Below are 14,269 nucleotides of genomic sequence, written 5' to 3'. Positions count from 1 at the left end.
ATTTATCGAAGACACTAAAATTTAATTGGAAACATATTACGGTAATTTATAATATTTTAATCGTCTATGCTCGCATTTTTATTTTCAGTGACATAAAAAGCTGTTTGACAATCCATGTTTAGACAACCGGTTATGTCGAGGTATATATTATACATAATACACACTATTTTATGTATACATGTGTGATGTTTGTTATATCTATTTAAGGATTTCATTTAGACGTTTTAATAAAACAACGTTTAACATGTAAAATAAACTTATATGTAAAATTTCTTCTTCAAACAATTACATAAAAGAAGAACCCATTGTTATAAATGTTAACCTATTGTAACATAAACGTCTGGGAAATGGGGAAAATTTTGTCGACAATTAAGCACCCTTTTCGTAATTTTAACTTGGAAAGCAGAGCGCATAAGATTATTGGTCAGTCCAAACCAATACCGGCACCTAAATTTGAAAAAGATGAATTGGATTTGCAACGATTACAAAAGCGTATGTAGATCATCGTAACGATGGAAAAGCCTCTATCAAATTACGTTTTTAGAATACCCCGAGGTTTTCAAAGAGGGTTTAAGGAAGGACGAGCAACTTGATCAACATCTTAAAGATGTGTATGTTGTATCTCATGATGTAAGTATATTATTTGTACTTGTTATGTAAATGTTTCAAAGAGATAAGTTTTAGCCAGTATCTGAAATAAAACAACCCCAAAATCCAAACAGGCCATTACCTCAAGATAGATCTCAGCCTGATATGTATTTATTTGGCCATAAGGAACCAGAAAAAGTTCCATTAGGTAAGATTTTACTTAGAAATGCCCTGAAGTTCATATCTCAACATCAAGGTGATCCAAAACTTCATACAGCTGAAAATATCTCAAAAGTATATAAACTACCTGAGAGTACTGTTAGTAAGTTAGGCCTATTTCATGTACATTATGATATAATTATAATATAAATATAATAATGTTTCAGGTAATATATTGAAATATTATAGGGTGTTTGAAATATACGTTCCAGAAAATGTAAAAAAAACTAAAGGTAAATTTGCTGCTCCTAGTAAACCTAGCTCATATGTAACAAAAGATATTAGTAAATTATTGCCATCTTCCGATTTTAACAAGAAAAATGATTCTTAAGTAAATATGATGTTAGTGAAGTGTAATTTATTTCTGGTTTAATTGAATTTGTAGAATATGCTGAACTGGTTCTATTAAAATCTTAATATAATTTGTGTTATTATTCTAAACAGTAGTCATTCCATTTAAGAACATTTGTTAATTTATTATTATAAATTCAATAATAATAATAATACATAAAGATATCAAAAGTAGGATTGTACATTAATTTTTAACTGATTTTGTTAAACTTAAAATGTTAGGTAGAAGATTTAGAATGTTTTTTGAATCGTTCACATTCAATTTATCTATGAAAGTTCAAATATTTAGAAAAAAGATCAATTATGCTATTTTATCCCATCTCCAGATAGTTCCATCATCACACACATATAAAAGGATATTGGCATTTCGGCTAAGAGTTGTTTGTCTAATAGCAGTTGTGCACCTAGGATGTTGCAAAGTGTAACATTTGGCTTGGGCAGGATCAGATACATCTAAGTCCCACACAAATACTTTTCCAGTCTGATTTCCTAAAGCCAGTATCTGTACAATAATAAAAACTATAAGTTTTAGATAATAAAAAAGAACTATTTAATTAAGACCTTTTGCCAAAAATCCATTGCAAATCTGACAAACCAAATTTCACATTCTTTGTATTCAAATTTATGAATAATAGTTGAAGTTGTTTCCCCCTTTCTTAGCTGATCATCTTCAAGTCTACCTGGTTTCCAACATATAATACAATTCTCACAGGACTTACTTAACAAAAAGTCACCAAACCATTTAACACAATCTACATAATTCCTGAAAAAACAATTATGTAAAATATATGATATTAGAATACTAGTATAGTATAAAATATTAGTTAATTTCTTATTCATTCAATATATAATCATACATTTATGCAGGTAATAATATAGCAACTATAACAATATTTACATATACCTATGAATATCTCTTGTTGAAAAATCGGGGAAATGTTCTTTTAATGTATCAAATGGCCTAGAACTTCTATTTGGATTCCAATTATAAGACTGACGAATTGCTTCTTTCATATAATCCTTATCTAATCTCCATAGTTTTAAAGAATGGTCCATTCCACAAGACATTACTCTGTTCCCTAGTAAGTCAAAATCCTAAAAGATAAAATAATATACATATGTATCAAAAACTTAATTCCTAATACTAACAGCACTTAGTACTTCATCTCTGTGCCCCTCAACACCACCAAAAATTGCTATACATACATCAGTTTTAGTGTTCCATAACCTACACATAAAATAAATTGACTTAGCAATATTTAGTTTATACATTTACAAGCATGTGCTTACCTTAAAGAATGGTCTTTAGACACAGATAATAGTAAATTTGGATCTTTTGGATGAAATTTTAATTCATTTATGGCATGACCATGCCCTATGTAATGTCTAATAGAACTCATTGTTGCTGGATTTAATATTCTAATAACCCCTAATAAAAATAATAAGCATGAAATTAATATGAATATAATAGTTTGTTCTACCTCTTGAACCAGCAATTGCTAATAAGGGTTTCCCTAGATCTTCATCATAAGACCAAGCACAAGTGTAAAAATTCTCATCCAACTAAAATAAATTGAATAGTACTAATGATAGAATTGAATTTTCTTGAAAATAAAATATATAAAACATACATCAGGATCTGCATAACACTGCAGTAATTTAATACCACCTCCTTCTGGGCATTCATAAACAGTTACACGATTGCTCCCAACTGCTGCAAAAACCATTGGTTGACCTTCCCTAAGATAGTGGTTAAATTGAGCTCCAAACAATGGTTGGCCATGGTCTTCTTTAATGTTACACCTAAAATGTCATCAATATTTATTTTAGTTTCTTTTCAAAGTATGTTAACATCATACACATATTTATAAATAGGTTTTAAAACTTTTTGAGCATTGCAGAACTTCTTTTTGCTGTTTCTTCCTCGGCGACTTCTATTTGTTGGAGTAGCACTTCTGGAAGTATTGTCAGTTGTTGATGTACTTCCAATACTTGAAGTATCATCCTTGAAGGCCATAAATTAACAATTATATATATTTAGTGTTTTTAATTGTATTACCGCTTCTTCTCCGGATTCTTCTGTTAAATTTGCCTCGCATTTAATTTTCTCTTTAATTTCTTGTTGTTTCATTATTTTGTACTTTAAGTTTCGAGGACAAACAGACCGAAGCCATATAGTTCCCGCCAATTCCCTAAAGTGTTGACTTTTAAATTTGACGATTAAGGTCAATAATTAAATCAATCAAAATAATTCATATATGCTCAAAAATTCAATTCAAGTCACATATCGACATTGTTGAATGTCTGGGAGCACGGAAAACTGGGGCTTTTTAGCAAAGTTTTAGCTAAATCAAAATATAGGCTATATTCTATGTTGACTTTTTTATTAGGGTTGGGCATAATCGATATATTTTAGTAATAGAAAAAAATTGAGAAAATCGTTTTAAATAATTTAGCTACAAATCGTTCATTCTACAACTTCAATTATTTAGTTCAGCAACAAAAAACCATGATTACAAAAATATTAATTGACCTATATGACAAACCCGTAATAAAACATAATTAATATATGCTGCTTTTCCGGTAATCGATATATTACGATTATATATAATTTATTCATAATTATTTATTTACTTTTTTAATTTAATAAATTATATATAGTATATAATGGCATAGTAGATGATTAATTTTAACGATTCTTTTTATATTATTCTGCAATATATATCATATTGTTAAATATTATCTAAAGAAATATCCATATCGGCAAAAGATATCGATATTCTTTTTGCAATAAGTATAAAAATATCGATATTTTACAAAAAAAATATATCGATTTTTTAAAAAAAATATAAATATAGTCAAATATTAGCCTAAAAAGATATATAATTTTTCTAAATCTCTTAAAGAGTAAATTGTATTTAATTCTGAAAAAATTTCGAAAAATAACGGTTAAAATAATATCGATATATAAATATATCTGGCAAAAATATCAATATATTAATATATCGGGCAAAAATATATATTCAGAAAATATTGATATAAGGCTATATCGATATTTTTTCTGCATTTCTAGGTCAGATTCTGTTCAAAATATCTCTGGTGGCATCAATATATTTTAATTAAAAGAACAACGGTAATATTAATGTTTTAGTTAATTTTAAATTTTGTTAAACAATCCGCTTTTTCACAAATGTTATCAATAAGTAATATATGCCAAAATATATAAATAATAGTACATATTCATTTATACATACCAATGCTAAAGCTGTTACTCTATTTGTAAATTTCCATTTTCATTCGTCTACCTTTTTAATAATAGCTTGAAGTTGGAATAATTTGCGATTATCGACTATATCTGTAGTTTTCACTTCATTTCTATTTTCCTTTGTCTACTTTTCAACAAACGAATGCGATTATCGATTATTTCGATAGTTTTAATTCGATAGTTGTCATCTTCTGTTGTCATTGTAATAGACTGATTTTTTATTTAGTGAGTAATTTCTTAAAGATATGATAATCTAGAAATATTTATTGTATATAATTTTTAAATTAAATATTTGGATATTTTTCAACTGTACATTTATTACATGTACTATTTATTAAGTATGCTTTAATATTAAATTTGGCAATAAAGTATTTTAATAAGTTGTTATTATATTGCAAATTTTTATTATAAAAATATTATTTTTTTGTTTTATTATTAGTTGGTATTGGATTAAACATTTTATAGCATAGTAAATAAAAATTAACTATTTTAGATTAAGGCAGCTGACTTATTTGATTTTTTTTGTATTGTTAGAGATAATTAAAAAAAAATGGATATAGCGGTACCCTCACGATTTGCTTGTTTAAAAATCGAGGATGACGATTTCCGGCCTTCAAATACTGAAAACAAGAAAAAGGTAAATAAGGTATCCAATAAAAAACCCAATAGTGCAGCTAAAGAGGCCTCTAAGGGTTCTTGGACTACAACTAGGAAAAAAGGAAATGCAAATGAGGTGGGATTAATTAATATTCTTTTAAATTTAATTTTGGTAATTTCGAAATATTTAGAAGCCTAAGGCCGCGCCTAAACAAAGTCAAAAAAAGAAAAAGCAGTTACAAAAGGGTGAATCGAGTAAAGATTGGGAAGAATGGCAAAAAAAAGATGCAGAATTTATAAATGATGTATTTGAACAACAGGTATATTTATATGTTCTGTAATGGTTAAATCATGAATTAAATAAATTATTAATATAGATGCAAAATGCTATATTGCAATCTAAACTTGAGTTTGAGCAACAGAAGAAAATTTCATCAAAGGAATCTCCACAATCTCAAGGTAAAAAAAAGAAGCCAAAGACTATGACTTGGAATCAATTTGTAGAAAGTAGAGATAGTGATACTAGAGGTAAAATATGTTCTAATTTACAATTTCTTTCGTATGATTTATATATTTTTATTTTAGAGGAGGTAACAGTTGTGGAACATGATAAGGACTTTTTTGATGATGTTGTAGAAACTGTTAGAAATGAAATAAAAAAAGATGTTGTTGAAGAAAATCGAAAGCAAAGGCAAGAAAAGTTTGATGAAGTTTTTAGTTTGACACAGCTTCAAGTAATTTACATGTAAAATGTTTAAAAGTAGTGAAAATAAGTAACTTTGCAGGAGAAATTAGAGGAAGAGAGACAAAAGAATGCTCTTTTAGAAAACCAGCTAAAAGAAGCCAAATCAGAAATCGCTGCTGTAAAAAAAAGGAATGCCATGTTATGCAGCATGTTGAGTCAAGGAGAAAGTAAGTGATAACAATGTATATTGATAAGTAGTTAGAGGTTTGTGCTGAATATTACTAATGCTTTTTATGCGACTTTATAAAGCTTTGCATATATATAAGGAACATTTAGACAATGATTTAACCAATTGAATGAATGAAATTAAGAAACTATTTGTTCATAAACCTTTAATATTGATTATTTACTATATTTATAATTTTTCTTAAAAAGTAACTTTATGTATATTAATTAAACCAAAAATTGAGGATGAAGAAATGTAATTAAATTTTATGTTTATAATGATACCTTTTCATACAACTTTTTAAACGTTGATGAAATTTAAACAAAAATTTCATTGTGGCCAATAATAGTTCTCATGTATTAAAAGTACATTTTATTGGGTGATGCAACTAACAGTGGTATATTAATGCAAACTTAGTTCTAGAATGAATTACATAATATATAAGCTAGATATATTTTTTTGTAACAATTTTTTATTATTTTATTTCTATATTTTTGGTAATGAAAACTTATATAATCCGCTCAATAAAACAGATAACTCACGTCATCTAAATTTATGATGTCAAAATGTCGCAATGTTGCCGCATTAACTTTGAGCTTTTTGGCTTTTTATATATGTATATATTTATATATATATATATATATATATATATATATATATATATATATATATATATATATATATATATATCAATAACTGCTTTTGGATTCACTTGGATTTTGGTCATTCTAAATTTATATATTTTGTGTTTTTATTTTTTCAATTAAGTTCTAATGTGCAATCACTTCTATTTAGGATCCATGGATTTTATAAAAAATATATTTAACTACATTTTGAATATTAATCTTAGAATGTAGGTAACCTGGTTAAAATACAATTTTAGTTAATCTTATTGTCAATGTAGCTAGCTAAATTACTAAAATTATATTCATAAAGGTAAGCTTAAAAGGGGAAATGTAAAATGTTGATCCAAAACTATTCCTAGTATAAAATAATGAAAATATTAAATCCGCCGAATTTTTTTTTTGATCAGCTGTATTGTGAATAAATATTTACCTAAACTTATGTTTTTTTTCCAAAAAAAAATTAGTGATATAAAAAATTAAAACGAAAAATAAACTACTTTAATGTTTTAGTTAAATATTAGTGCTTTTCTTTTCTGATGTAATTTTTGAAAAAATTATTAGTTCAAAATATAAATCAATGTAGCCTTTTTGACGTACAATTTATTCTGATACTATCCGCGTTCTGGTAGTGAATTCGAAAAAAATCAAGATGCATGCTATGACAAAGGAGCAACGTGAAGATTTCAATCGTGATGTGATGTTATCCAATATGGATTTGCTACGAATGCATCCTTGGTGTAAGAATTATTATTTATGTTACATTTTATTTATTATAACTCTCAATTATTATTGTATTTTTATTTTTAAGTTACATGTTTTATTAGTAATGCGTATTAGAAATGTTTTCAGCCAAATTGAATATTTACATATGTTTTCAGTCAATATTTAAATATTGGCCTACTATAAGTGATCTGACATTATTCGGTATTGGCAGTTTTTGTCAGATACTCGGTTGTGTCGAAAATATTACTTCAAAATGTTAAACGAAGAAGATTTAATTTGTATTGAGCGAATGTATGGTTTAACAAATGATTATTGGATTAAGCAAAACCCTTGGTGTATTTATACTATTTTGTTCTTGTTCTCTTTATGTTTAAATTTTTCGTTAAAAGCTAGATTTAATACAAATTGACTTATTTTTTTCTGATATTTAAATATACGTTCTTTTAGTGAAAAATAAGGCCCAAGTATTATCGGAAATGGCAAGATTGTCAAAACTCAAGGAAGAAATGATTGATAATATTACTCAGTTAAAAGGAGATTTAGAAAAAGAAAGAACGAAGAGTGCCGAAATGAAGAAGCAAAATAAAACCATTCCAAAACAACCAGCAAAAAAGGTAATTTTTTATTTGATAGGTTTTTTTTGTGTGATTTTCCAAGTTATCCGTTCATTGCACGTATATTAACAATATTATTTACCACTTATATTATTTTAGTTATTTTATTGATTCACTTGATGGTTTTATATATTTTGTATTTTTAATTTTTCTTTAGATGCCGAAAAAGAAGTCCAAGTAGTTTTATTCAAAACTTATCTATAATTTCATTGATAGTGCAAGCTTGTAGTTTACTTTAGCTTTGTCATTGAATTAATTATTTTGATTATAACTGTTTAATTATCTTAACTGTTATATTATCGTGATAATTTTTAATATTGTTTTACAGAACAAGAAGTGATTCTTCTCTCAGCTAATGTATCTAAAGAACAGTATATTATGTTTATGTATTTTTTCAAGAACCATTTGTTCCTTATGTTTTAATTCATATTACATTTTGCAAGATTAATTAAAATTTTTGGAATATATCTGGATGTTTTATTTGTTTCCATTTAATATCATCAGATTTAATATAAAAATTTCTATTTTGAATATACATAACAAGTAGATTTATGGTATATTTTATTATCTTGAAAAATTCTTATAATATAAGCTTGAATAAGTTTAACGTTTAAATATATAATTTAAGTGATTCTCTTATTTTTTTATTATTGATAAAAATGGATGTGATTGATTTTAGATTTTTTATTATTTTAATTCATTTTACAAATTCAGTCAATTTACAAAAAATAAATACAGCAATATCAATGGTGTATACTCTTAAAATACTTAATTATAGTATAAATTAATTTTGATGTTGAATTTGAAATTCTTTCATTAGTTGAACTAGAAGCATGACATCTTCGTAAGAAGTAGCATTGTAAAGTGATGCTCTGATGCCACCAACAGATCTGTGACCTTTCAACTGATACATATATCGTTTTTCTGCTTCTTCAAGGAATTTGGCCTCCAGTTCCTCATTACCTTGAGGTCCACCTACTCTGAATGGTATATTTATTCTGCTACGGCAGTTTTCTTCGATAGGACAACTATAAAAGTCTCCAGAATTCTTAATTGCAGCGTATAAACCGTTGCTTTTTTTGTCCGATTGGCTTTCCATACCATCAACACCGCCGTTTTTCTGTATCCATTTTAATACCTTTTCCATTACATATATTCTAAAAATGATAAAATATTTCTTGATTTAAGAGCATATTCAGAAAATAGGCAAAATATCTTACGAGAATGTTGCTGGTGTGTTGAGAACAGAATTCTCTTTGGAGACTTGAGAGAAATTAAATACTGATGGACAAATCTTCATTGCATTTCCTAAGAGATCTTCTCTGACGATAACAACAACAGCGCCTGCTGGTCCTATGTTCTTTTGGGCACCTCCGAATATGCATCCAAACTACAAGTAAAAGAAATACAAAAAATATACAGTAGTTTTGTTCTTAATATTATCGTCTTGGCAATCTATTATTTATTATTTAATCTATTAGTGTGTATGAAGTAGTCACTTCTACAATGTGTTCGATGATGTTGGTTATATGTAAATTGTAAATATTCATAAATATATGTAGTGAATGTAACTTATACAGATAATTGCTTAATCCAGTAAAATTTTAAGTAATCTTACCTTTGAAACATCAAATTTCCTGGTCATTATATTCGAAGACATATCAGCAACTATAGGGACGCCGTGAGTTTCAGGTATATAAGGAAATTCAACCCCATCCACAGTCTCATTATCACAATAATAGAAATAGGAAGCATCTGGATTTAGAGTCCAGGTGTTTTGATCAGGAATTTTACCGGGCTTATCGGCTTTTGGAAATACTAAGTTTACAGTTCCGTATTTTTCTGCTTCTTTGGCTGCCTTCGCCGACCATGTACCTGTGACTGCATAGTCCGCTGAGCCTGTTTTACCCAAAAAATTCAAAGCTACCGCTGCGAAAGCTCCTAGACCGCCCCCTTGGATAAACATGATTTTGTAATTTGTAGGAACATTTCTAAGAGAAAAGAAAACAACTATTGCATTACAATGCGATAATTTTGTTTACGTTGACTTACAATAATTCTCGAATAAGATCCTGAGCACTTTTATTTATAGCTGCATATTCTTTCGACCTGTGGCTCATTTCCATCAAACTCATGCCACTGTTTTGATACGAAACGAGTTCTGATTGGACCTCATTCAGGACCTGTATAAATAAAACTAGCTCAGTTATGTTTTAATTTCAGATAACTTAAATGTAATTGTAGTATGTAATTCGTTATACTGTTTTTTGTTTTTTTATAAGGTTTTTATTTTTTCCGAATAAATATTGTTATCGTGTCTGTTGACTTTTGTTACGTCAAATTTTAGGATTTTTTAATTATATTTAATACTATCGAGTGTAAAACAGAGCTTTAAGATGTTTATTTAATATATTAACATAATTATGTGCTATATTGCCAATTGAATAATACAAAGGGTAATATCGGAAGTTATTAATCAATTATCATAGAGCAAAGTCATCACGGTCTTTCCTGAAACAAAACTGATGTTAAAGTTTAACTGCCTTATATTACTTAATAAGACAATGCTTAAAATTATGTAGTTAATTCTTTAGTATTTTATAAATGATAAAATATAGTTGTTTCTAATATAATTTCTATATGAATTTGTATGTATTAATTAATAATGCTTAATTTCCACGATATGAATTCTACAAACATTATCAATTATTTTCAATTTAATAAAATATATAATAAAATGTCATACAATAATGATCTTTATTAGTGCGTTCTCTATAAATTCTGCAATCTAATAATGCAACGGTTTATTGGGTTTTGCCCTGCATAGCAATTAAAATTGGAAAGTTTTATAATCACGAGAACCATAGAAGAAGAATTGATGAGAACTTTCTCGCTAAGATCAACTCTAGACTACTATGATTATCGTTCGTTGTAATATATTCTCTGCTAAACAATCAAATTTAGCCATGATGTGATTATGAATATTGTTGTGTTTTTTAAATTTATATTCAGGTATACAAAATTAAGGAGAATTTTAATCAACGTTAGAAACACTTTAGAAATAAAAATTGCTTTAATTTTGTGTCCTATTGCTTATATGACAATTTATGTACTGTCAAGAAATAATAACAATAATAATTAAAATGATATATGCTGATACAAATTTTCGTTAATTATCACTAATTTCTAGAGAATATTTTTCCAAATATTAGAAGGTATTTAAAACCGTTTTTTAATAAGTATATTTAAATACCAAACACATACTAATTAGTTAAAAGTTCAGTTGAACGGTTTTAGTTAATGTTTAAAAGACGCAGATAATACGACTTAAACAGGTTTATTAAAGAGGAAGTTTTTTTTTTAATCGTGGAAGAAACTTACCTCTCGAGGTAGTTTGGCTGGTCCTGCGCCAAAATTCAATGCAGATTGACTGCTTCCCATGTTGTTGATTGTTTTGTATACTGATTGCACGTGTATGTTAATACAGTTGAAAAGGTTTATAAATAAATAATTTCCCTATTTGAATTTCAAATCGCGATCGAACGTAAGTACGGGGATTTGGCGGAGAATGGTACCAAAACCCGGTACTATCCGTTTATATCGGTCAGCTGTTGAACGTCAGACTTACGATTATTTTGTTTATGAGTGGGGACGAGTTAGATTATCTTACGTTTTCTTTTGGTGATTTCTTTGGATTTCATTATTTGAACAATATTTTGTTTTTAATCAGTTGCATTGTTTATTGTTATTATTAAAAATTAACAAATCTCCAGCAAAATAAGGAAGGAATTAATTTTTTATATAAAATTTTCTTAGTTATACTAGTCTACATCGGATTATTTTTAAATTTAGTGTTACTGATTGTTGTTGATTCAGTTACTTCAAGATGAAAATAATACAGAAAGAAACGCGCAACTATTTATATTAAAACACATTAATTTTCATTATTACATTTGGCATTAAATAACTAGAATTAATTTCTTTAGTATTAATTTCTGTGTTAATCTTATCTTGACTAACGTCTCCACCAATAGCCGTAACAAATAGGGTCAGTTTTAATTGCACACATGATGAATTTCTTTATCATAATTTAAATAATGATGAATTAAATAATGAAAATATTTGAAAAGATTCTAATGTCTTTTCACGCCTTATTTTCTAGATGTTGATCCGTCCAATTTTGATTTGTTATTTTCCATTTTATTTTTAATTAAAGTATATTTTTATGAAGAAGAGCCTTAATGACAATCTCTACCGTAAAACTCTAGTTTATTGGTTTTCAGGCATTGTTTGTCACCAGAAACCATTCGAAACGGTTGAACTGGAAACTTATTTATAGACTATTTTTAGATTTATTGAGACTTTTTTTCTATAAAAAGGATGAACATATTTGATGAACAGACCTGTTGAAAAAGTTCTTCAAAATTACATTTTAAGCGGATTATATTGGTTTATTGTAAGTAGGAAGATTCATTGACGTTTCTGTTTCAAAGCTGTAACGTTTGCGATAGTCAGTTGTATGACTCAATCAATCCGAGTCCAATCAATCCAAGTAAATAATGCAGATATCAGTGACCAGCCTAAAAAATCATTATCTAACCCGTTGTCTAATGTTTACAATGGATCCAACAAGTAATAGTGTAATATTGATATTTTTGGAAGGTGGAATAATGGAAAGAGAAGGTGATTGAAAATAATTTTATACAACCGCACTAATTTCCTTCAATGACCATTCAAATTGTAAAAGGATAACAACGAACTATGCTCGATGATATTTTTTATTGTCGTTTTTGAAATGGTGCAATATGTTAATATATTTGTATTATCTTGTCTCAGAATAGGTTATTTTAAATAACAAAACTCGTGATCCTTTTTACACGCTTACAAATAGCACATATCGCATGTCCAACAGCTGATGATTCTTAAATGATCTGTTTGTTGTCGTTCGTACAATATAAAACTCTGTGGTGGACACTTTTTTTCATACTTAACAATAAAAAATAATTATAATTTCATCTTAATTTTTTATGTTCAATAATTTTTATTTATGGTGCTAAAATAAGTTGAATATGTGCCAAAATATAACAATTATATAATATATCTAACTGATTATATGAAAAGTGGTGTTTTTGTTTTGGGATTTTATATTTTTACAAATTAGATAATTAAGCTTGTCCTTCCGAATATTCACATTATTTTAATTGGCATTTCTATCGTTTATCTGTAGTTGGCTTGTAGGGTTAGATATAATTCAAGCCACATCATTATGTTATATATCACTCATTAACGTATCATTATTATATATTATCTCTCGATTATATTAATAGTAATATATAGGAATATGGGGTCTGTGACAATTAATTCAAACTATTCTCTTAACTTTATATATTGGTTGTGAATTGTTAAGATGGATTTTCATTTTACTTTCCCTTATTGACACAATGAGCATACCATGAAATAAAATATATTAAGAAATATTTATAATCACTCATTGATGTATTATCACTATAAGTTATCTCTCAATTATATTAATATTAGATGTTTATGTGTATTTATGTAATTTATTCACTTTAAAAAAGGAATGTACTAAGAAAAACTGATTTAGACTATCTGGCCATCTGTTTTTTTGACTACCTAAAATGGTTGCTTCCAGATTCTATGGCCATGATTATTCCGCTTTGGTGTTTCTGTGGATGGCTCTCCCGTACCAATCCATGACTTTTGCGCTTGGGATTATCGCAGTAGATCCACTTTTCATCGCCAGTCATAATACGCTACCGAAATTCTTCTTTTTTTACCTCTGAAATGACATTTTCAGTCAATTCGTGTGGCTGCCATTTTCGTTCCTTTTGGATCTTTGCCATCGTATATAATCGTCTGGAAACAGTTTATTCATTAACTTTTTTTTATTAATTGTATCTTACAGTCGATATGCTTGGTACAATCTTAATTCACAAATTAATTTATTACTACTTCATTAACTGCTAAGTTATATGAATATTCTTTGAGGGTTTGAGCTGGGTTTTCGCCCAATAAATCTTAATATAATTGAACTTTTTTGGTTTGGCTGCGAATCATTAAGAAAATGGATAGCTTCAAGATGCTCTAGATAGTTTGCATGCTATTTTCCCTCATTAATACAACAGTCACGCCATCTTCTAAAATATATTGAGAAATATTTATAATCTCGAGTATTATTGCGCCTACTTTACTTTAAGTGTTTCGAAATCGGTAGATAACTGAGAAGTAAACAACGATAAATCTCCATGTGGGGTACAGGAGTTATTTCTAAAACAATTAACGTCATCTGTTCCGAAATCGTATTGTTATTGCACATATTATTTGCGTGGAAACAGTATGGAATCTTTTTTGTTC

The 14,269-nt window shown here is 27.6% G+C and overlaps 4 protein-coding genes across 12 annotated transcripts; 2 read left to right on the top strand and 2 right to left on the bottom strand.

The window, feature by feature from the left end:
- The first annotated feature begins 120 nt into the window (after nt 1–120).
- Nucleotides 121–1,229, top strand: LOC143195527 (NADH dehydrogenase [ubiquinone] 1 alpha subcomplex assembly factor 4). Of its 2 annotated transcripts, XM_076402772.1 has the most exons (5): nt 121–140; nt 208–492; nt 545–630; nt 685–910; nt 975–1,229. In XM_076402772.1, exons 2-5 carry the CDS (start codon nt 315–317, stop codon nt 1,136–1,138), a joined length of 654 nt encoding a protein of 217 aa, XP_076258887.1. In that variant the 5' UTR covers nt 121–140; nt 208–314; the 3' UTR covers nt 1,139–1,229. The 2 variants fall into 2 exon arrangements, with proteins under 2 accessions (XP_076258887.1, XP_076258886.1); XM_076402771.1 differs by lacking the exon at nt 121–140 and having other exon boundaries at nt 199–492.
- A 33-nt stretch (nt 1,230–1,262) lies between these two features.
- On the bottom strand, nt 1,263–4,545 carry escl (embryonic ectoderm development protein escl). Of its 2 annotated transcripts, XM_076402761.1 has the most exons (10): nt 4,413–4,545; nt 3,218–3,350; nt 3,018–3,163; nt 2,790–2,961; nt 2,640–2,721; nt 2,449–2,587; nt 2,308–2,386; nt 2,063–2,253; nt 1,720–1,921; nt 1,263–1,660 (listed from the first exon to the last, which is right to left on the bottom strand). In XM_076402761.1, exons 2-10 carry the CDS (start codon nt 3,287–3,289, stop codon nt 1,460–1,462), a joined length of 1,284 nt encoding a protein of 427 aa, XP_076258876.1. In that variant the 5' UTR covers nt 3,290–3,350; nt 4,413–4,545; the 3' UTR covers nt 1,263–1,459. The 2 variants fall into 2 exon arrangements, with proteins under 2 accessions (XP_076258876.1, XP_076258875.1); XM_076402760.1 differs by lacking the exon at nt 4,413–4,545 and having other exon boundaries at nt 3,218–3,506.
- On the top strand, nt 4,276–8,361 carry LOC143195526 (G kinase-anchoring protein 1-A). 6 transcript variants are annotated; one of them, XM_076402769.1, is made up of 8 exons: nt 4,276–4,291; nt 4,958–5,156; nt 5,212–5,340; nt 5,398–5,548; nt 5,606–5,754; nt 5,806–5,932; nt 7,728–7,894; nt 8,052–8,361. In XM_076402769.1, exons 2-8 carry the CDS (start codon nt 4,974–4,976, stop codon nt 8,073–8,075), a joined length of 930 nt encoding a protein of 309 aa, XP_076258884.1. In that variant the 5' UTR covers nt 4,276–4,291; nt 4,958–4,973; the 3' UTR covers nt 8,076–8,361. The 6 variants fall into 6 exon arrangements, with proteins under 6 accessions (XP_076258884.1, XP_076258880.1, XP_076258885.1 ...); XM_076402765.1 differs by lacking the exon at nt 4,276–4,291 and adding an exon at nt 4,587–4,648; XM_076402770.1 differs by lacking the exon at nt 4,276–4,291 and adding an exon at nt 4,628–4,761 and having other exon boundaries at nt 8,223–8,361.
- A 202-nt stretch (nt 8,362–8,563) lies between these two features.
- LOC143195524 (phosphoserine aminotransferase) lies at nt 8,564–11,508 on the bottom strand. Of its 2 annotated transcripts, none has more exons than XM_076402762.1 (5): nt 11,276–11,508; nt 9,947–10,077; nt 9,513–9,885; nt 9,115–9,284; nt 8,564–9,051 (listed from the first exon to the last, which is right to left on the bottom strand). In XM_076402762.1, exons 1-5 carry the CDS (start codon nt 11,333–11,335, stop codon nt 8,679–8,681), a joined length of 1,107 nt encoding a protein of 368 aa, XP_076258877.1. In that variant the 5' UTR covers nt 11,336–11,508; the 3' UTR covers nt 8,564–8,678. The 2 variants fall into 2 exon arrangements, with proteins under 2 accessions (XP_076258877.1, XP_076258878.1); XM_076402763.1 differs by having other exon boundaries at nt 9,947–10,405; nt 11,276–11,446.
- Nucleotides 11,509–14,269: the final 2,761 nt, after the last annotated feature.

The sequence above is a fragment of the Rhynchophorus ferrugineus genome, unplaced genomic scaffold, assembly GCF_030347505.1.
Source record: "Rhynchophorus ferrugineus isolate W39M unplaced genomic scaffold, kcgeb_rfMv2 rfM4, whole genome shotgun sequence".
Classification (NCBI taxonomy): Eukaryota; Metazoa; Arthropoda; class Insecta; order Coleoptera; family Curculionidae; genus Rhynchophorus; species Rhynchophorus ferrugineus.
Note: the sequence above shows the minus strand (reverse complement) of the source record. Positions and strands in the feature narration are given on the sequence as shown.